Here is a 22,970-nt window from a genome sequence, read left to right as displayed (position 1 = left end):
TATAAAAATATAAAGCATTATCTTATTTAAAATATATCCAGTCAATAATTTACTTGAATCTTGCAATACTTATCTATTATCGATTACGTAAGGGGTGCTAAACGTTGCCACCTTAGCAATTTCATGGAGCACCACAAGTCCACATCACCCTTGGCACGGAGAGGTCATGGTGGAAATTTTTGCATTTCACCATTCATTTAAAAGTCACTTTAACCTATAGTCACAATTTATATCTCACAACACATATTATTCAGATATGAAATGTGAAAACCATCTATTGCAAATGTGACGCTTACATGACTTCAACTTCATTTTTTATTTTTTTTTAACATTTCACATTGTTATGGATTACCTAAAAGATGTGTTTCATGTTCAAAGCATATGTTATAAAAATACAGCATTATTGAAAGGAGCAAAAAAATAATTTATTTGGGATTGAACATTTGAACCACAACACAACACATAGTGTGGGTGTCAGAGGAAGCATTATTGCTTCATTACTTTTAACAATCTTGTGTCCCCACGTCACACCAAACAATTAATTCACGAATAATCAAATCAAATAATAACCCTTAAAGAATTCTACACGACAAATTAAATGGTTATATTGTGTTATTATTTTTGGAACGGCAAAATAAAAAATAATATAATAAATAAAAAATAACATCGAGTAAGACTATTTATAATCATTCTAATTTATTTTTTGTTTTTTCATTCATCATATCTAATTAATTATCCATGACCATTAATTCTAGATTTTATTAAAACTTTATGATATTAGATATAAATTTGTATAAATTTTTTTAACGGCTACTTAGATAACTGACGAGCCACTTTTAAAGATAAATATTTACACTTTTAAAAGGTATAAAAATTTCTTTTTGTGAGAACAAAGCCATAACTTTCTCTAGAATCATCTCTTTGATGGACAAAATAACATAAGTTCATAAAAACATTCTTTCTAGATGTATGCTTATGGTCTTGGTGTTTTTGTTTTTGAAGTTTAAGTTTAATTTGGTTTTCATAAATTGTGATAAATTTTGTTGCTACTTTCTGTTACTATATTTTTTAGGGTTGAGCCGATTAACATTTGTTTATGTGAAAAATTATGTAGCTACTTTATCTATTCTTTTCACATGGTGTTTGAAAATAAAATGAATATCACGTATCACTTTTTAATACCAATTTTGGCCTACACTTGAGCACGCAAATTTTTTTTTCTTATATCTTCTATGTAAACTAAAACTAAAACATAAATGATATTTTGGCATTTTCGCCTCCCTCTTTGATGATTATTATACCCGCGTGTTGCAGCGGAAACACGACTTTGTTTTGAATATAATTCATGTCATGTTGACATTAAATTTGTTAATGAACTTGAATCAAAGTAAACGCAACAACATGCTAAACCGTTTCAATGTCATGTATATTATGATGCACAATTTCATTTTAACTAAAAATTGACGTTGAAACGTAGATAAAGGTGAGCACATTATAATTGTGTTTTCACATGTTTATAAAAATCACATTTTAGAAGTTATAAGAGAACAACAACAATAATAATAATTTGGATATGATATTTTAAAAATGTATAGATACTTTTAGTTTAATTTTAAATATATGATATTTCATAAGTTTATAAAGATGTATCTGAAAGTCGTCGTATTTTTATCATTCAGCCCCTAAAATTGAATATATGTTTATGAAACACAAATCTTATAATACTACTTTCAATTTATGTTTACAAGCTACACTAAAATTCTATATAAATATATTAATATAATTATTGAGTTTACTCATACAAACACTACGTTTAACACAACACCAATTTTATTAAAGAATTATATTACTATTAGTATTTAAGGAAATGACAAAAGTGTCTACTTTAACCAATGAAAATCCGTAAAATATCCATACAAATCACACCGATTTCATTATGTCTAGCCTAAAATTAGCCAAACAACTTTTATATTACTACTAGTATTTAAGAAAAATGACAAAAGCATCTACTTTAACCATGATAATCTCCAAAATGTCCATACAAATCCCACCGATTTCATTATGTTCAGGCTCCAGCTCAAAATCAACCGGCCCACTTTTTTTATTTAAAATCCAGACGGCTACTAGATTAATCTAGCCACCATCTGGTTTTTTAATTTTTAATTTTTTTTTGTATTTATATTTTAAATTTTTATCTTTAAATGTCAAATGTATAGACTTATCCAAAGGCAGCTGGGCATAAAGTGACACGAAATTTATCAAAGTATTTGAAGTCATCTTATGTTCCGCTGGGTAGTTGTCTTATTGCGGGTTTCTCGAAGAATCTTAGTAAAGAGTTACCTCAATAAACAATTTTAATTAAAAGTGTCTATATTAATCTAGTAGCCGCCTAAAAAATTCACCCGCCACCTAGAAAAATTCACCCGACGCCTATATTTAAAAAATCAGGCAGCATCTGAAATATTTTTGTCGTGTGTTTCAGTAAACGAGGCACTAACATGAAACATTATTGTCAAGTGTCGCTCGATCATTGGGGTTAGAAAAACAAGATGGTCCGATTGGTTTTGAGCTGAACATGATTAAACCGATAGGATATGTGTGGACATTTTGGATATTACCATGTTTAAAATGGACAATTGTCATTTTCCTTAATGTTTACACATAGAGAATATTAAAAAAGAGATGTTTTGAAATAAGGCGCTTCACGTTAGATGAGTTTTTTCATCTATGGTGAGTTTCGTGTTTAGAGTGAAATATATGAATTTAGATGATCACATGGATCGGTAATCCAAATGACAGTTAGAAAATTTTATACATGAAAATATTTTTACAACTAGGTATTTCTACAAGTGAAATTATTATCAAACAAGCCTATTAAAGCATAATAATATCCCTCATGTATTTGAAAAACATGAAAAAAACACAAACCGGGAAATAAGTAAGTAAGTTCACATTGATGATCCAAGTCCAAAGGGCCACCCTATGATTGCAGACACATGGTAGTCGCCCTGTTCCCTACACACATGAGTCCTACCCTCCTCTTTCTCTTTCTCTTTCTCTTTCACCATTTCACTTCTACTTTTACCCACACCCACTCTCTCTCTCAAAAATTTATAACGGCTTGAGAGCCCAGGGGAATTATAATCTGCCTAAACATTGTGACAATAATGAGGTCTTGAAAGCCCTTTGTAAAGAAGCTGGCTGGGTTGTTCTCCCTGATGGCACCACTTTTCGCAAGGTACGTACGTAATAGATCATTCAATTTTAAGTTTTATTATTAGGGCTTGTTCTTTAATTAATTAATTGGGGATTTAGGGTTTTTTTTTAATCTGAATTGTGTTATGTATAATATATTAATAATAATTACAGGGTTCTAGACCACCATTGCCATCAATTGAAACTGGACCTGGAACTACAACACCTTCTTCTTCACAAAGGCCAAGTCCGATTCCGTCGTACCAATGCAGTCCGTCCTCATCGTCTTTCCCGAGCCCGTCGAACATGGACTTGAACACCAGCCCGTTTGCGTATCTGCATACCACGATTCCCTCGTCACTCCCTCCGTTGCGTATCTCGAACAGCGCCCCGGTGACCCTCCTCAGACCCTACCATAGCATTGCTATTGGTGGGATATACTGAGTACGATGAATAGATGATAGTGGGGCCCACACAACGAAAGCCTCGTTTCATCAAATCTTTGCTTATGAGTTCTGACTTTGGAGTTTTAGCTGGTACTTGACGTGCATAACGGAACCCGTTATTTATCGGCTTCTTGTTTACGAAGCGCCAGTAATAACTGCTGAAAGATCAAACTCTTGCTGAATCTGCAAATAATGACATCATTTAATCAAACTTCTTGCTATGTTGACTTGGTCAATAAACAGAAGAAATTGTGAGATTGTTTGATATCTAACATGGTCCAAATGTCCAATCCATTTGCATCCAAAGTCAATTGGGCCGATTTTGACCCAACCCAATCGGGCCCTAGACAAGTTCATACTAGTAGTACCTTAAGCCATACGATAGCATTCCCGATAATGGCTCGCATCTTTTGTTCAGATAGTAACAGGCTACCATTTTGCTTGGTTGATAATAACCAGTCTTCGGTCAACTTAGCAATGGAAGCTGGATCAAAGTTTTCAAGAAGTTTCCTGTAAGAAACAATAATTAATTAGGTGTTGGTACTTGCAGCAGTTTGAAATTTGGATCCAGTGAAAATGAGTTTGTGATATTTACCTGAATTTGTCTCTTTTATACAGGATTTCTGGCCAAGTGAATTCTGCAGATGCTTGTGACAAAACAAGCAGCTCAAATAATTTACTATCTTCATAAACTGGAACTCCCCATTCTTCATCATGAAAAGCAACATGCAGTGGATCTACAAACAATAATATAGAAGCAATTTAAATCCACAGCAATTTGCAACTTTCATAATATAACTAGTAGGATTATCCAGCTCGATACGGCGGAAATTCTGTTGGTATCGGTTCAGTTGGTTAAGCATTGGTACTTGCTAAGTCGCTATAGCAACTGAATGAGAAAACCAAAAATATAAAAATAAAATTGTGGCATGCTCAAAGGATATTGACACGTGCTTTACATCGATAGTAAACCATAAAAAAAACAATGGTACCGTGATAATGCCGATACTGGTACCGATGTTCAGTCGGATCCGGTTCAGTTTGTCACGTTATTGGCATTTGTATAGCTTAAGATAAACAAAAATGACTCTATTTTGAATATAACTCCGTTTTCAACAAATTTATATTAATAAAAGTAAATTTAACACACATTTAAAAAGAAGTTAATAGAAAAAATTGAAATTGAGTGAGAAAGAAACGAATTAAAAGAAAATATTGATACCTGAGAATTGAGTGATCCAATCACAGCGTTTAAACGGACTCGTTAACACCATCACGGGAGCTTCATCTACCAGTAATTTCTTCTTCCTGTTAACACCGCTGCGTTTACGCTTCTCTACACTTTCCAGACTTGCTATTTTCAGAGAACTGCCATTAGAGGAACATGATGAGCTGTCTTCATCCTTTCGAACAACAGTTTGCGGAGATCCTTTGTCCGAACTCTTGGGCTTCGTTTCCACGACACTCTTCTTCTTGAAACTCTCATCTCCTATAACCTTGTCTCTGTTTCCAGCAGGTCCGAGTATCCTCCGAGATGCTGAATTATCAACCGAAAGTGATAGAAGACATGACAATTTACACGAATAGATCTGAGGTGAATTAAGACCTAATTATGGAGTATTGAGCAATCATGTGATTTTGATTGTTTATGGAAGTGTATGGCACAATCAATGTCTTGGGTTTTAACTTTTAAGAAAGAATGAAACAGAAATTTGAAAATGACTTCAAATCCGAAACGAAAGGTGTGTCATATAGGGCAGGCTTTTATTTTCGTTTTTCTGTTTATATTTTTCTTTTCTTAATTTCATATATGCCTACTAAACCCCCAATGATTTTTCAATTTTTTTTTATTTTTATTTGTTATATAAATAAATAAAAAAACTTTCTAATTGATATATTTGCACCCCTTGTTTGTAGATAGATTGAGACCATTGGAACTGGTATCCAAGTCTTCTAGTAATCCAATCTAATATAGTTTGATCTATCTATTAGGTTTTATAGTAATGAACAAATGATACTAATTTTTGTAGCTTATACGAACATCTTTTTGACATCATTTAATTCAAAACTACATGTATAAGCTTTTAACATATGGGTGCAATCTAGAAAATGAAGATAATTTACATGAGATGTTATGTTCATCACATGTTTAGTTTCAAATATAGAAGAAACCTAAGAGTCACGAAATTCACTCATGCATAGTACTTGACAAAAATAAGAGAGTTAAAAGAGCATAAAATATATTGTAGTTATCTAATTATAATTTAAAAAAGGCACCAAGTAGGTTATTCAAACACCAGGAATGTCTATACGAGTCGTATAGGTGTAGTGTCAAGTCATTTTCAAGTCAGGCGTGTCAGTTTTCATTTATTTGTATCGTATAGCCCATATACGAGCCGTATAGGGCTATACGACTCGTATAGAGTCTATTAGACTCGTATAGGTTTTTTTTTTCTTTTTCTTTTTAGGTTTTTTTTATAAAATTACAAAATATTAAAAATAACATCCGAGTTGTTTACAAAACACGTAATTTAAAAGTAAATATTTTGCTATATACATAAAAACATACGAACAACATGAGTGTTTTTGGGTAACGACTTTTTATATGTGGTCATGCAATCCATTTTGGTTGACGCCCATGTGATTTATCTAAACTTTTGAAATATAACTGCTATAAAAATAATTACGTTTGTTAATGTAGATGCTTTGACTCGTATTAACTCGTCTTTTGAAATATAGCCTTTATAAAATTATAGTAGTTCAATGCCCTATAGTTACATGACGAATAAAATAGAAGTTGTGGGGTTGGAGCAAGAAAAACTGATACATGACCTATACGGGTCGTATACCATCTATACGGCTCGTATAGACCATAAATAATTATAAATATTTGGTCAAAGTTGACATGCAGTCTATATGACTCGTATAGACCCTATACGGCTCGTATAGATCTGTACGGCTCGTATAGAGTCTATACGAACAAGAATATCTATACGACTCGTATAGGGTCTATACCGGCTCATATAGACTGCAAAAAGCTGCCACATTGTCACTTCCGTACGCATGTTAATAAGTTTGTCGTATAGGCTCTATACGAGCCGTATAGCCTTATTCATATACTATGGGGATGGTGTTTGTATATACCAACCCTTTAAAAAAACGTGTATGAGTTTGAATTAAAAAGAACACTATGCAAAAAGTTATACATGTAAGTTTGGAAAGTAGGTGATGTGTAGCATTCGGAATTTGTGGCGAGTGGTAGTGGAGGGGTATCCTTTTACCGTTACGACAAAGTATCCAAAGCCCACCAAATAAAGTGCACACACAACGGCTAATGGCTATAGTATACGACTTTAATTCCAATCTAACGCTTACAGCCCAACTAACCATCTAACTTCACATCACATTGATTGGCCCATTAGCAAACTATTCTCCAATCTATGAAACTTAAGTTTGGTTTTTATCTTATTCATTAATCAAACCACAAAACTGTTTACATGACCAAATTAAAAACTAATAATAATAAAGAAAAAATCATGTTAATATTATCAATGTCATTTTCATGCACACACTTGACTAATTTCAGCTTCTTAGCTTTAATCATATTAAGTTGCTAATGTTTAAAGCAATCATGATAATGTTTCTGAGTGGATTCTAGGTATGGATTAGCGGTGCGCATGGATCGGTTTAGGGCGATTTTAGGCCAAACCCATAACCATAACCGATATGTTGGTTAATGAATAATAATAACCATAACTATCCATTATGGATGTTTCGGTTAATCGGTTTTGAAGGTTATAGCGAGTTGGTTACGGGCCGGTTAACCACAACAAAAACAATGTACTTATGTTAAAAAGTTTGGTACCAAATATTACCAAAAAAAATAAAAAAATGACACAACTTAATCCAAAAAAATATATAATCCATAATATTGATATCAAATATTCAAAAAAAGTGCATTATACAATCCAACAATGAAATTTAAGTTAACTTGATAACAAGCGTTGAACCAAAAACATCGAAATGATATAAACTGACAACATGTTTGGTGGAAGTTATTGTTGGTTAAATAAATGGGTCGGTTCGGTTATGGCGGGTTTGAAATTATCTTGAACCAAAATCAACCCACATTTGGCGGTTTTTGAAAATTTGTTACCGACCCACCGGGTATGTCAGTTATCGGTTAAAATCGGTTCGGTTATGTTGGTTAACGTTATGGTGGTTACATGAACCATTTTCGATTATGGTGTTACATGAACCATTTTCGATTTTCCCAAGACTGGTTTTCTCGAATTGACATTTTTAAAAGTAAATTCAAATTCAGAATAAGTTAGAATTAGATTTAAAAGACAGACCGCTTTGACATCAAAGTTCATGTTCAAGTTAAATCGAACAAACCGAAATAGAAAGAAAAAGACGAAATTGCAACAAAGAGACTCAAGGTTTAAGAGTTTTCCAAGTATGTTAAGACACATTGCAGAAAGAAAACTAGAAATGTTGTATTATTACGTATAAATAATAAATAAATGCCTAGTTCTAATTCATGCTGGTTTAATATGTAATACATAAACTCATAATTCAATTGAAACCAAAATCCAGATTCGAATTTGTTTATAGTTCGAACTGTAAATCAAAAACCGAATCTATAATCCTATTGAGGTTGATTTTAGATTTTAATCAGATTCATGGGTGATCTGTTGATATTTGATCATAACATAACACTTGCAAATTTGCAATGATAATAAGATATTAGATAACCACAATCAACTAGTTTCATTTTAATTACTTGCATAGTATAATATTTGAATAATAAAAACATTTTAATTAAAAAATAATTAATTAATTATCCAACATGGGTCGAGTGATAAGAAGGCTTGGGTTTTCCAGTGAAGACCTAAGGTTGATCCTCACTTATATCATTTTGGGTGGATATTGACAATAAAGAATTTGATCTAGAGCTTGCAAGCCTGTCATTTTAGATCCCGAGCGCACCAGAGTTTTCGTCCCACCGTATGTTACGTCAGAGAGTTATGCTTTTGTTGCTACACAACAAATGTCAAGTGACAGCCGGTGGTATGGTTTGCCAGGAGAATACCCAAACCAAACCCTTAAACTAGCGTAAACCTTGTTAAGACAACATAGTTTAGCTAGAATGGGAACATGACTCTTAAAATTAAAGAATGTGATGAAGTAAACATAAAAAAAAATGTGGTGGTATTATAAAAAAACACAAAACGTTAAGCAGGTCAAAGTCAACAAACAACCCCTGATTCTGAATCTAAATATAAGCCACCATCGCCGTCGTATCCCCCACTTCCACCGTCCACCACCATGGACTCACCCAAACCCACCCGAGACTTCCTCATGCACCTGGAATCCTACCTGGCCAAACGCGACGGCGTAGACAAGCTCCTCAAGATCTCCCGTTACGCCACCAAAATCATCCTCTCATCCAGCCTAATCCCACCCACCCACCCGTCCCACCACCGCCTCAAGTCCTTCGAATCCAGCGTCGGACTCAGCCGCAAGGCCTTCCGCCTCGGAAAATTCATCCAAGACATCAACTCATTCCGATCAGCCAAACTCGACTCTGCACACGATCTTATACTAGCAGTCATTGCCTACGGCGGTGAGGGTTTGTATTACTTCGTTGAGCAGTTTGTTTGGTTAGCGAAAACCGGGCTGATTGATGCCAAACAGTTGAGGACTTTGCAGAAGGTTAGTGCGTGGGCTGAGTTGGTTGGGTATGTTGGGAGTATTGGTTTGAAAGTTAGGGATTTGAAGGGGATTTTGGAGGATGAAGCGAGTTTGGTTTCGAGAATCGAAAAGAGGAAGGATTGCGTGGAAATGGAAGAGAAGTTGGAGAAGTTGCGGGAGAAGAAGTTGATGAAGAGGCTGTCGCTGGTGCAGGATTTGGCGGATGGGTTGATGGCCGTGGCGGATGTGAGAGACGGAAAGGGGAGGCTTACGGGGCCGATGCTGCTGGCGTCGGCTGGGATGGTGTCCGCGGTTATTAGTACGCATAAGAATTGGTTATCTTGCTAACGACATAAAAGGTACGGTTTTTGCAATTTGACTGCTCGTTTGCTCGTCTAGGATTTGTGTAAATTAGAGAAGACCAATGAAGGGATGCTATTTTGTTGTCTTTAAAGAACCTAATTTTTCTGTGATTCAAAGATCTTGCTGGCAAATTACGCACGAATTAAAGATAAAAACAACATGATGCTAGGTTAAGTATTTGACATAACAAACAGAGGAAGGAAATGAAATTAACAGTGGAATTTTAAAAACGAAAAATCTGCTACGGAAGAGAGAAGCCAGAAGCTGAACTAAAACATATTTTAAAAGTCTGTCCGACTCGCAGAGCATACAACCCGAGCACCGTAAGACCATCTATGCTAGTTGGTACAGATACACCTTAGGCTGCACAATATATATTTGTTCTCATTATATGAGGTTTTCTCTAGTCGCTCTACTCAAACCGGGGTGTCTTACATATTATAAAAGTGGGGGCAAATCCCGAGCACTAGACTCCCGCATGTGTGATGTCCAGAAAGAGTTAAGACTGCCTAGGGCCTGATGTACACATCCTTACTCTGCCTTTCTGCAAGAGACTGTTTTCACGTCTCAAATTTTTACATGGCACTCTACTCAATTATGGGTATCTTACGTATCGTGCAAACACCAAACGTTAAATCGACTTGATTACATGCCCATAAACATCAGTTTAAAATATCACAAAAGTATTTTGGTACAATCATGGCCATATTTGATAAGGATTAAGGATACAACACTGTTATAAAAAACATAAATTTATTTTTGCAAAAGAAAAGACATAAATGGATAATAAAATTTCCAATTTTGCCTGATGAAAAGTTGTTTAATTTACCCATGTAACATTATTACACAAGATACAACTTATAATTCTTATTGTTATAGGTATTTGTACAACTCAAGTTGTATACAACTAATAATTGTTCTTCTTCAAATCTTTAAGAAACCCTTGACCATACCTTTGACTCGGTTTTTAGGTGATCCAACACCATCATTATTTGCTTCATCTTTATCACTCGAAGTCTATCTCTTTTGCGTCAAGTTTTTTCTTACCACTCGCTGTTTCCTTGTTCTCTTTAGTTCCAGCGTCTTCGTAACCTAAATCCGCATAATAATAAATTATAATCACCTTTTAGACATCATAAACTCATTTCACTATATCCTCCATTGTAAAACCAGAAATTACCTTTTCTTTCAATCTCATCTTGTAGTAATGCATGCTCTTCATTTTGAAAGCCTGAATCTTGCATATTGTCTAATGATAGTGCACTAACTTTAATACTTCCTTTTGTTGCAGACATCAACAATGGTACCCCTAAATTGGCCCATTTGTATATGGAAAAGTGAAATTCAATGCTTGGGGATTCTGTTATACTCTTTGACTTCTGGTCAATTGCATTAGATTCACGGGATAACAATGTTTGACCGGCAGATTGACTTGAATTCTTTCTGAGAAGTTGTGTTGCAGGCAAGATGATGAATCCAAAACAACGTGTCAGTATTAATAACTAACAGTAGATTTTCATAAGCAAAAACCCTATAACTTAATAGTTGATTATAATATCAAATATTCAGTTAATTGCATGAAGGAATTTGAATAAAGTAGCAGCATGATCGTTTTTTAATAATAGCCTAATCAAGTAATCAAAAGTAACTTAAATACGTCTAACTTGTTTATGTAATAAGCTGTGGAACTGGCATAGCTAGAAACGAACCTGAGTCACAGCCCTAAATAAAGCTCTTTTAGTTATCAAGCCCGAGCTTGAGCCTTGTATGGGAAGCTCGTTTTGGCTTGTTGTGCCTTAACAACTGCATATTGGTCTACACGAGCTCAAGCCAAGCTTAGGCTCGCTTAAGATTTTTCTCAAAATATATAAATATATTTTAAAATTAATATAAGTTAATTAGTAATAATAAACGAGCCGAGCACGAGCTTTAAAAAACAACTCCTTTGCCGAACTCGAGTAAGTCACGGCTTCGCTTGTTTACACCCCTTACAGAAATGATCATAACCTGAATTCAGGAATTGAAGTCGCAAGGGGCTCGAATTTGGCAGGATTTAATATGGTAGAACCAGAGCGGACAGTCTCGTGGCTTCTCCTGAAATTATCACTGAAGAAATCGTCACTTGTTCTTGGCGAATCATAAGTCTCGCCGAAAACTGGCATATCAACAGATGCATTGGGAGAAATCGTGGATTCCTCCCACGGCTTTATTCTAGATCCACTATAACTGTATCTCGTCCACACTGGAGGTCCGCCAAATACATCTTCAAAGTCAATGTCGTTGTCCGACTTCCTCACAGTCACAGGTGGTGGCTGATTCATAGTAGAAGAGCTAGCTTCGTTATCGAACGATCTCCTTGAAAGACCATATCGCAGATTAAGACTCGTGGTCCGACCAACTTTCTCCATTCACTTTAATCAAAATAGGAAATTGGTGACTTGTTAATACTGCATTGAGATATTATGAGATTATAATTCGATGAACACTAAGTAGCAATGGAAGCCACAAGATTGGTGGTGAGATTTTGTCAACAATTAAATATGAATTGCCAACAGCATTACATTAAATATACTCAAACGTGGCACCAGAAAAATACACTAAACGGCTTTTCTTTTTTTTCCCCGATAATAATTATTATTTTTAAGCTGAGCTAGAGCTTGACTAGGCTCGGGCTTAGGCTCGTCTAGTTATAATTAAGTGTTGCATATATGCTCATGTAAAAGATCTGCTTATTTTCGTAAAATATGAAAAAAGAGAAAACATGCAAAACAAAACACAAAATTAGAGACCAAAGGGAGAAATACGAGAACAAACTCCTAAGGATGGAACCGAAAACCTGTTGCATTAGACGAGCCTTCATCTTGGGATTCATGCATACTTTGACAATCTTATAACCAACTTTATCGATCCTCTCTTGAACTTGCCCTTGTAAAGCATCGGTTAAGAGAATACTATATTTTACCTTCTCCACTGTTTTCAATATATCTAAATCCACATGGTCCATTTACGCTAAGATAAAGAAAAACTGAAACGTCCATACGGTGTGAGTCTATTGGTGGTGGGATTGGATGAATCCGGGGCTCATCTTTATTACAACTGTCCCAGTGGAAACTACTTCGAGTAACAAGCGTTTGTGACCGGGTCCCGCTCACAAGCGGCGAAAACATACCTGGAAATCATGTTTGAGCTTTTGTTTGAATGGTGGGAAACTTTTCGACTCTTGATTAACTTTTATATGGTGGTCTGGGAATCTTGCAGTCTGGACTTTGGGTGCAATCTATTGACTTTCAAATGAAGTTTTTAACTCTTTTTAAAGGTTGGATAACTGAAGAGACTGGTCGGATCAGGTAGCATGTCTTAACTACTCGTTTCAAGAGGAGGATAATTTGTTGAGAACATGTTTTGACTCGAACTAATTAAAATATTTACACAAAGTCTTGTTTTGATCCAAACACATTTTGACCACCAACCCGTTTCGACATGTTATCTGATCCGTTCATATTGCCAAGCTTAGATAGAAACCCAACAAATCAAACAAGTCTGGTTTCAAGGAGATCAAAGTTTTTTCCCTTTTTGTCAAATGTGATGAGTATAATTGTGTTCATTATTTAGACTTAAAAATCCGCGTTGTGTTTTAAATGGACGTGTTGTTGGGAGAGATGAAACCATAGATATATAAATGCTTTTGTTTTCTTTATTTTTAAGGTAAAATATATTCACAAACTATGAAATTGATATACTAATATATTATATACATTTATGGCTGTGAACGTATATGGGGTTTGAAACCAAGGAAACTAGCATAATATAAAGAGAGGAGCGAAGTGCAACATAACGTTTTTACATAGCTTTCTCGTACACAATAACTAAACCATGCGTCTCTATATTTATAGAGATGTTTACAACTGTAAACAAACATAACTAGTATAAATGCTCTAACAAAAGCCTATAGTAACGAGAGCTTGGCCATATTTGTTAACTACAGCGGGGTTTGCAAATGATTGATGCCTGGTATATATCAATCAAGCACTATCAAGATACATTTTAAGGGACAAACGAGGGGCAAGAAGGACCTCCAATGGTGTTGCTTTGCTCGCAGTTATTCCTGAACCTTCACTCATATCAATTGGTTCATTCGATGGTTTGTGCATCACAAATTGTTGAATCACATTGGCTAATGTAACACGCAAAACTTGTAAGGAAAAAGAAACACCAGGGCACATTCTTCTACCACTACCAAATGGAAGCAGTTCAAAATGTTTTCCTTTAAGATCAATATCCTTTTGACTAGTCAAGAATCTTTCTGGCTTAAACTCACAAGGATCTGACCATGTATTTTGATCGCGATGGATTTTCCAAAGATTTACTAACAAACGCGTGCCTTTCGGGATGTTGTAGCCACTCACGATGCAATCCTCCACTGACTCATGAGGAACGGAGAGAGGTCCGGCTGGGTACAAACGCAATGTTTCTTTGATAATAGCGTCGAGGTAAGCTAAGTTGTTTATGTCGGACTCCTCCACCAGTCTGTTTCTTCCAACATGTTCATTGATTTCATCTTGGGCGGTGCTCAATGCCTTTGGATTATTTAGTAGCAAAGATAAAGCCCATGTTAAAGTCACAGCTGTTGTGTCCGAACCGGCAATTATTATTGACTGCGCAATTGCAAATAGGTGTAAATAAGTTAAGACGTTTGTTAGTTCATGAGATACTCGATATGGACTCGCTAAAACCTCGAATTCAACCGAGGTTAAACGATTAAGCTTGTTTAAGGTACAAACTTGGGCTTCACTTAACCCTGCTAGCAATCCCAGAAGAGCATTTAACTTTTATAATGTTTATATAATAACTATTATTATATATAAACCTATGATAAAAGAACTAAATAACATATATTATTTTATAGATTGAAGTATAATATAGATATGAAAAAAATGCATATAAACTAATTAATAAATAATTAACAAGTTGGCTCGAGCTTGAAAACTACTCACGAGTCAAACTCAAGCTTGAAAAAGTACTCACGAGCTGAGTTTGAGATTTAAAATTAAAGCTCAAAACGAGACAAGCTCGAACATAAACTAGCACATGCTCGGCTCATCTTGTTTGCACACATAATTGAAAATGTTAGATTTGATTGCATGTCACGTGAAGCAGATAATGATGTAGTAATTGATTAAGGTTAATAGAGAGTTTACCAAACATGTGGCTTTGATAATTGTATCATGGTCATGACCAGGAAAATCCTCTTTAGATGAATCTTGTAAAACCGAAACGAGCACATCCATGAATACTTGGTCACCTTCTTGTTTCTCCTCCCCGCTCTTTCGCTTGTTTAACCATCCTTCAATGACGCTATCCATCTCTTTCGCCGCCATCTTCATTTCCTTCTCATATCCTCCCAGATCCAAACCATTTGTAAATAGAATGAAATCCGACACCACAAACGCGCCTAACAACTCCATGAATCTCCTCACCGCATTTTGAAACCGAGCTCCTTCTTCATCATTGTCCTGAAACCTCTCCCCTGAAACAATCCTAACCAGAACATTAAACACCAAGTTTCCAAACCATTGTTTCATATCTACCTTTACCATATTATCTAAACCTTCACTATCTTTGTTCATTAGCCACGTGCCATATATATCCTTCACGGATGCTCTGACTTCTGAAACATGAACATGCCCAAGCATCTCAACTCGTTTTTGAGAGAGAATCTCGAGCATAATAATCTTACGGACGTTTCTCCAGTAATCCCCATGAGGTCCAAGGCCGAACATGGCATAATTATATCCCATAATCTCTGCCGCCTTCGACTTGGGTCGACTTGCAAAGGCCTTGTCGTTTGTTGTAAAGCACTCTTTGGCAACTTCACCGCTACTCACAACCAGAACATGGTGAACACCGAGCTTGATGGTGAAGATTGGGCCATGTTTATCCGCCATGTCACCTAAAACATGTTGAGGTAGTCGAGATCCACCTAGAAGGTGCAGGTGCCCGATTATAGGCCATGCACCCTTTGCTTGAGGTGCAGCTCGGTTCTTTGTTGTCTTTATTATCTTTAATCTCTTCAAGGTCTGCAGCATAAAGGCTGTTACAAGAACAACAAGAATGGATGTTACGGTTGGAGAAAATGAGAGAATACTTAACTCCATTATTTTTTTTAGAATTATGAAAATGATTATTCATTTTCAGTTAGTTTTAGGAGTATAAAGTCAAATGTCTACCCAGTTGTTGCCAACTTTATGTGAGCAACCACTTACGTCCACAAAAACATTTGTCACACACCTCGTTGTCGTCTATTTTTGACCATGCTTATCTTATCACTAACGGATGGTTATTTTGTTGTACAGATATTTACTTTTTATTTAAGACTTTGTGTAATAGTCTCGTTAAAAATGGTGAAAAAAAAATAGTGCAATTCCAATGACACGTAGGCAGGAGTGGCTTCCCTAATCACACCCACTAATATGTGGAAAGGTTCCACTAGAATAAAAATATTGAATACAAAATTTTAGAAAAAGAGTACACTGCATGTGTGTGCATGCGATTTGGTTTGATTTTATTAGATTTCATTGTGATCCACTTAACCCCCTTACCCAAAAAGCCCATTAATCACGCATTCGTGCCCCGACTAAGTGATGAGACACTAGGAATGGGTCAATTACACATGGTCTAACAGCTTTTACCGGATACAACTTATCAAAAATCATCAAACTTAGAATTCTACAATGTCTTGGAAAGTGTGCACGCTTCAAAAATCTTTAACATAGATTTTAAACTTTAAATAATGGCCAAATCTTGAAAATCCAATTTTAATGGTAATAAATGGATTCTATGCATGGATTTTCTTTTACTTTTACAGGAATTGCTGTTTTTATTTTTAAGTTTTTATTTGAATGTCGAGAATCTTTGTGGACTCTTGATTAACTAATATATGGTGGTCTGGAATCTTGAAGTCTTAATGCAATCTGTTGGTTATTTTAGTGCTATTGGATTAACTTGTCGATCGAGAAAATAACGTTAGAGATTAAACGTGTTAGGTAACGCGGGAGTGCGGGCTTAATTTAATACTAACGTTATTTGGGCTTATGTAATTATCTACTTGGACTTAATCGTAAAGTTAAATGGGCTTGTAATGGATTATTACTTGGGCTCATGTAATTGGTTTTAATAAACCGATGGTTTTTCATAGCCATATTCTCGATCAATCAAATACAGGAGAACATACGGTTACTAGGGTTCTCTCTGGTTCTTCATCAAATGGAACAATCAAAATTCAATTCCATATGCAGAAATTCTCTGTCTTATCCGATAAATCATTGTGTGTAACCCACAAATAGGTTTATCTGATAGTGATTACACGATTCAAAGAATAATCCAGGTTGCAATTTCTTCATCTACAATCGCATACAAGATTACCAGGTTTGTTTGTGTGTTCAATTGATTGATTTGGGTTATAGACTACACAATATATACAACACAATCTATTTAGTTTCAAATCAAGTTTGTAACTCTTGAAAGCATGGAAAACGACCGACTTTCATGTTTAAGGTAAACTTATCAAAGGTTGCTTTTATTAAACATTTGAAATGTAATGTTTCTCAAATTTATTCATGAGACAATTAGTTTGTCAATAATTAGTCAATTACATAATTAGAGCCTTGGCTTTGTTGGCCTTCTTATGTATCACTTTTAAGAAGTCTGCTTGGTCAATTGGCGTGGCATTCTTGGTGGCATGAACTTGGGCTAGGCTCTTGTAATTTGCTGCTGACTCAGCAATGAAGGCTATCTCTTTGTCGATAAGCTTTGCTTTCTCAAAAGCTTAGCAAGATTGCCTCCCCAAATCTGTCACCAGCATCCCCAAATGTTAACGTGTTTTGGCCTGTTATGTTCAATATCTCTAATGCCTTTCATTCCTTAACACTTGGAATCTTGATGAAATGTATCTAGTTTCGGATGAAGTTTTGAACTTTTGAAAGCTTGGAAAATGATATGCTTTCATGTTCAAGGTAAGGTTATCAAAGGTTATTTTGATAACTAAACATTTGAAGTGTAGGATTTTCTCAAGTCTTTGGATTATAATTGCTATATACATGCTTCCGAAGAGATGAGTCGGATCAGGTACGAGGTCTTGACTAGTCATTTGAAGAGGAGTCTAATTTGTTGAGCATATGTTTTGACTCGAGCTAAATTAATATCTTAAAAAAACACCTGTTTTGACACGAACACAATTTGACCATGACCTCGTTTTGATCTGATCCCGTTCAACATGTTACCTAATCCATTCATTTTGCCAACCTTAGATAGAACCCAAGTCCTACAAGTTTGGTTTCCTGTAAATCAGTCTTTTCCCTCTTTATCAGATGTGATAAGTATTAAGTAATTGTGTTCATTATTAAGACTTGAAATGAGAATTGTGTTAAATGGGTGTGTTGTTGGGAGAGATAGAAACCAAAGAAATATAAATGCTTTTATTTTATTTATTTATTAGGCAAAAGAAATTATATATATATATATATATGATAATGATTATGTATTTATGGCCGTGAACATATATGGGACTTGAAACCAAGTAAACTAGCATAATATAAACAGATGAGCAAAGTGCAACGTAACGTTCTTACATAGCTTTCTCGTACACATGCAATAACTAAACCATCCATCTCTATTTATAGACATGTTTACAACTGTAAGCAAACATAACTAATATAACTGCTCTAATAAAAGCTTATTACTAAAGAGCTTGGGGATATTGTTATTTGGAGTGGGGTTTTTAAATGATTGACGCCTGATATATATCAATCAAGCACTATCATGATACATTTTAAGGGATAGACGAGGGGCAAGAAGGACCTCTAACGGTGTTGCTTTGATGGTAGTTATTCCCAAGCTTTCACTCATATCAATTGGTTCATTTGATGGTTTGTGTATCACAAACTGATGAATCACATTGGCTAATGTCAAAGGCAAAACCTGTAAGGCAAAGGAAACACCAGGACACATTCTTCTACCACTACCGAACGGAAGCAACTCATAATGTTTTCCTTTAAGATCGATATCCTTTTGACTAGTCAAGAATCTTTCCGGCTTAAATTCACAAGGATTTGACCATATATTTGGATCTCGATGGATTTTCCAAAGATTTGCCAACAAACGCGTGCCTTTCGGGATGTTGTAGCCATTCACGATGCAGTCCTCCATAGACTCGTGAGGAAGGGAGAGAGGTGCAGCTGGGTACAAACGCAATGTTTCTTTGATAATGGCATCGAGGTAAACTAAATTTCTCAAGTCTGACTCATCCACCAGCCTGCCTTTTCCAACATGTTCATCAATTTCCTCTTGGGCGGTTTTTAATGCCTTTGGATTATTAAGTAACAAAGATAAAGCCCATGTTAAAGTCACAGCTGTTGTGTCCGAGGCAGCAACTATTATTGTCTGCGGGATTGCAAATGTAATCGGATTTGATTATAAACAACACTGAGTTATCTTAAGCAAAAAGTTAAAGTGAGGTTCATTTCAAAACACTAATATATTATTCTGAGAATAAAAAGAAGGAAAAAACACCTAAATCATTTTATTTTATTTAATTTATAGTTCATCTCTTCTCAAGATTTTTACTATTTAGTTATTACTATAAGTGTGCATGACATCGAAAAAAATTACCTGTAACAGAAAAACCAAAACTGAAATAACCAAACCCAAACAAAAACGATTGTTTGGTTTTGTGTTTTATATACACCAAACTTTCTATTTGGTTTTTTGTTTTATATACACCAAACTTTTTATTTGGTTTCGGTTTTGCATGTAATTAAAACTGAAAAATACCCGAACCAAACTGCATGTATGGATTTTCATTTTCTATTTTTAATTTGAAGTAATTTGTAAGAAGAGTAGGTTGCGTTTTCCGTCTCTATGGTTTGCTCACTTTTGCTATTTCCATCCAAAAAGTTTTTTTTAGCATTTCCGTCCCCATGAATTCTAAAGTTGCCATTTACGTTCAATCACCTAACATCATCCATGTTGTTCCGTTAAATCACGGGTATATTTATATTTTTTCACAATTTAATATAATAATAAATACATTTTCTTAACGCTTTTTAACAAAATATAATATCCCAACCAACCTAGAGCATTCACATTTCATCCCACATTCCTAACTCTATAATTTAACTAAAATACTAAATCATATATTTTTTTTCTAAATTTGTTTTCACTTTTTAAAAAATTCCTACATCTCATTTCTCATATTTATCAATATTCAATTAAAACTACTTTTTTATTCTTCTTTTTACTATTTTTCTATTTCTTCCACTCACGTCTACCATTAAAAATTTATTAAAAAAAAGATATGAAATATGAATAGTAATTAACAAATTTGAGGAATAATTTGCCTCCTATAAGAAAATATTGAGGATACGGACGGAGACGAGGGATACGATTTTTTAGAGGTGCTTTCTTTTCTATGTTTTTAGTCATTTATTATTAAACTTAAGAATTAATCTATGGGGATGGGATGTGAATGCTATCATATAGTTTTTTGCAACCCTTTTTTGAAACATAACTTGCACATGCTCCTATCCTGGTCTCACTCATCTTCTAGCGAGGTCCAAGCGACAATGCTAAGGTTGAACCGTGTGCTCCGATGATGGCAACGCTTGTGGATTCCGGCACTAAGCAGTTGAAATGGTTCCTAGAATACTCGTGAGCACTTTTGATGAACTTGAAATGGAGTCCGTCATAGCAATTAAGATTTTGGGGGATTAATGAATCACGGGTTGGTTACTTATTATGGTAGTGTCTAAAGAAATATAATAACAAGGGGTTTAAAATAAGTTGCGCCTCCCTTCACATATTATCTAACGTAGTTGATGAATTGGACTAAAATGACAAAAATAAATGAATAAATAAAAGAATGAGAACGGAAATGTTAAAGAAAATCTTTTGGACGGAAGTGATAAAAGTGACCAAACCACGTAGACAAATGGCAGTGCCCTTTTAGGCTTTACGCTATGGGCGTTCAAGAGGCGGTTTTGGGGCGGTAAAGGAAGGAAACACCGCCGTGGGGAGGCGTAGAAGGGGCGGTATCCCCGGGGGGGGGGGGGGGGGGGGAGGCGTAGCTCCTGAAGATCGGCGCTAAAGGAGTGGATGGTGTGGACCCTCATGCTTTTCACTCTCTCTCTCTCTCATACACACACATACATATATATTGTGGCGGTAAGAGGGCTATAAACCACAACGGGACGTTATGAAGAAGAGTTTTGAAGCTCTGTTTGCTATGTGGCGATGACGTAGAGGGACTTGAAAGCACCATCATAGTAAACAACCTTATAAGAATTAAATAAAAAGTATAACCCAATTATTTTAGCGAAAATGTATAATCATCAATTCATTATTAATTAACAAGAAGATTTATGCCCAAATTCATTATTTTGGCCAATTTTTTTGTTGTTTCAAAAATTTCAAGCCCAATGACACAAAGAAAAAAAAATCAAAATCGAGCTGAAACCAAATCAAAAGCTGAATAATCTTCTAAAAAACTCAAAAAACCAAATTGTTAGTTTTTGGTTCAGTTTGAGCTTAATACCAACTTATTAGGTATGTCCTGGCAATCTAATTTGTTAATGTATTTTCTTTAACTTTTAAAAGTTTACTTAAACATAAGTAATTAGGTTATTTGTAGCTAATATAGTTTACACAGGACTTAGTACATATGTATACGCTATACGTTTTATAAAAAATGAAATTTAAATTTAGGCACATATCAACTTTGAATTTAAGAGGTGAATAAATATACATTTCAACTTTTCTCTTATATCTTATAAAATTTTAAATCGAAAAAGTAAATGATTTATTTTGTGATTTTTTTTAATTAGAAAAATAAATAATTTATTTTGTTCTTGACTAGACCCATCCCTTAAGATACGCCCTTATATTATATATGCAGTAATTGACAAAGGTTAACTAAGTTTACCAGACATGTAGCTTTGATAATTGTATCATGATCATAACCATCGAAATCCTCTTTAGATGCATCTTGGAGAACGGAAATCAACACATCCATGAAAACTTGATCTCTTTCTTGTGGTTGAGGCTCACTTTTTCGCTTCTTTAACCATCCTTCTATGATGTTGTCCATTTCCGTACTTACTACCTTCATTTCTTTCTCGTATCCTCCTAGGTCTAAACTACCTGTAAAAGGAATGAAATCGGACACCACGAACGCACCAAACAACTCCACGAATCTCCTCACCGCATTTTGAAACCGAACTCCTTCTTCATCGTTGATCTGGAATCTCTTCCCTGAAATAATCCTAACTATAACATTGAACACCAAATTCCCAAACCATTGTTTCATATCCACCTTTACCATATTATCTGAACCTTCATTATCTTTGTTCATTAGCCACGTGTCATAGATATCCATAACTGACGCTCTAACTTCTGAAACTCGAACATGTCCGAGCATCTCAACTCGTTTTTGAGAGAGAATCTCAAGCGTAATAATCTTGCGAACTTTTCGCCAGTAATCCCCGTATGGTGCTATCCCGAACAAGGCATAGTTATAGCCCATGATCTCTGCTGCCTTTGATTTGGGTCGACTTGCAAAGACCCTATCGTTTGTGGTAAAGCACTCTTTAGCCACCTCTCCACTACTCACAACCAAAACATTGCGAACACCGAGCTTGATGGTGAAGACAGGACCATGTTGATCAGCCATGTCACCTAAAACATGTTGAGGTAGTCGAGATCCACCTAGAAGGTGCAGGTGTCCGATTATTGGCCGTGCACCTTTTGCTTGTGGTGCGGCTAGGTTGTTTATCTTCTTTAAACTCCTCAAGATCTGAAGCAGGAAACCTATTACAAAAACAAAAAGAATGGATGTTAAGGTTGGTGAAAATGGGAGTATACATAACTCCATGATTTTTCTTTTCTTTTTTTTTTTCTTCTTTTAATACAAAAACAGAATTATGAGAGTTATTGTTATTGAGTTTCAGGGGCACCAAATGCCAACTTTATATAGCAACTATACATCACAGTCACACACCAAGAAGCACGTTAACCAATGACCATGTATTGCTATCTTATCATCAACGGATGGTTGTGTTGTTGTATACATATTTCCTTTCGGCAAAGGCGATCACACTCGGTTCCACTAAAAACAAAACTGAATAAAAACAAGGGTATATAGAACATGTGTGTTGAATTTTATTAATTTTCACACCCACCCCGCCCCACCCCACGCCCGTGACCTGCCTCGCCCCCTTC

The 22,970-nt window shown here is 35.2% G+C and overlaps 3 protein-coding genes and 1 pseudogene across 3 annotated transcripts; 1 reads left to right on the top strand and 3 right to left on the bottom strand.

The window, feature by feature from the left end:
* Window positions 1–3,353: 3,353 nt before the first annotated feature.
* Window positions 3,354–6,265, bottom strand: LOC143609267 (uncharacterized; annotated as a pseudogene).
* A 2,725-nt stretch (window positions 6,266–8,990) lies between these two features.
* LOC143608719 (peroxisomal membrane protein 11A-like) lies at window positions 8,991–9,686 on the top strand. Its single transcript, XM_077083676.1, has one exon. It carries the CDS (start codon window positions 9,006–9,008, stop codon window positions 9,684–9,686), a length of 681 nt encoding a protein of 226 aa, XP_076939791.1. The 5' UTR covers window positions 8,991–9,005.
* Window positions 9,687–13,693: 4,007 nt separating this feature from the next.
* LOC143608713 (cytochrome P450 CYP82D47-like) lies at window positions 13,694–16,026 on the bottom strand. Its single transcript, XM_077083673.1, has 2 exons — window positions 14,900–16,026; window positions 13,694–14,356 (listed from the first exon to the last, which is right to left on the bottom strand). The coding sequence occupies exons 1-2, from the start codon at window positions 15,854–15,856 to the stop codon at window positions 13,724–13,726; spliced, it is 1,590 nt and encodes a 529-aa protein (XP_076939788.1). The 5' UTR covers window positions 15,857–16,026; the 3' UTR covers window positions 13,694–13,723.
* Window positions 16,027–18,422: 2,396 nt separating this feature from the next.
* On the bottom strand, window positions 18,423–22,683 carry LOC143609596 (cytochrome P450 CYP82D47-like). Its single transcript, XM_077084309.1, has 2 exons — window positions 21,676–22,683; window positions 18,423–19,139 (listed from the first exon to the last, which is right to left on the bottom strand). The coding sequence occupies exons 1-2, from the start codon at window positions 22,621–22,623 to the stop codon at window positions 18,507–18,509; spliced, it is 1,581 nt and encodes a 526-aa protein (XP_076940424.1). The 5' UTR covers window positions 22,624–22,683; the 3' UTR covers window positions 18,423–18,506.
* Window positions 22,684–22,970: the final 287 nt, after the last annotated feature.

Source organism: Bidens hawaiensis, unplaced genomic scaffold (genome assembly GCF_021521415.1).
Source record: "Bidens hawaiensis isolate Kalapana, Puna unplaced genomic scaffold, B.hawaiensis_p1.1 tig00002181_1, whole genome shotgun sequence".
NCBI classification, from domain to species: domain Eukaryota; kingdom Viridiplantae; phylum Streptophyta; class Magnoliopsida; order Asterales; family Asteraceae; genus Bidens; species Bidens hawaiensis.
The sequence above is the reverse complement of the archived record's forward strand: the minus strand, read 5'-3'. Positions and strand labels throughout refer to the sequence as shown.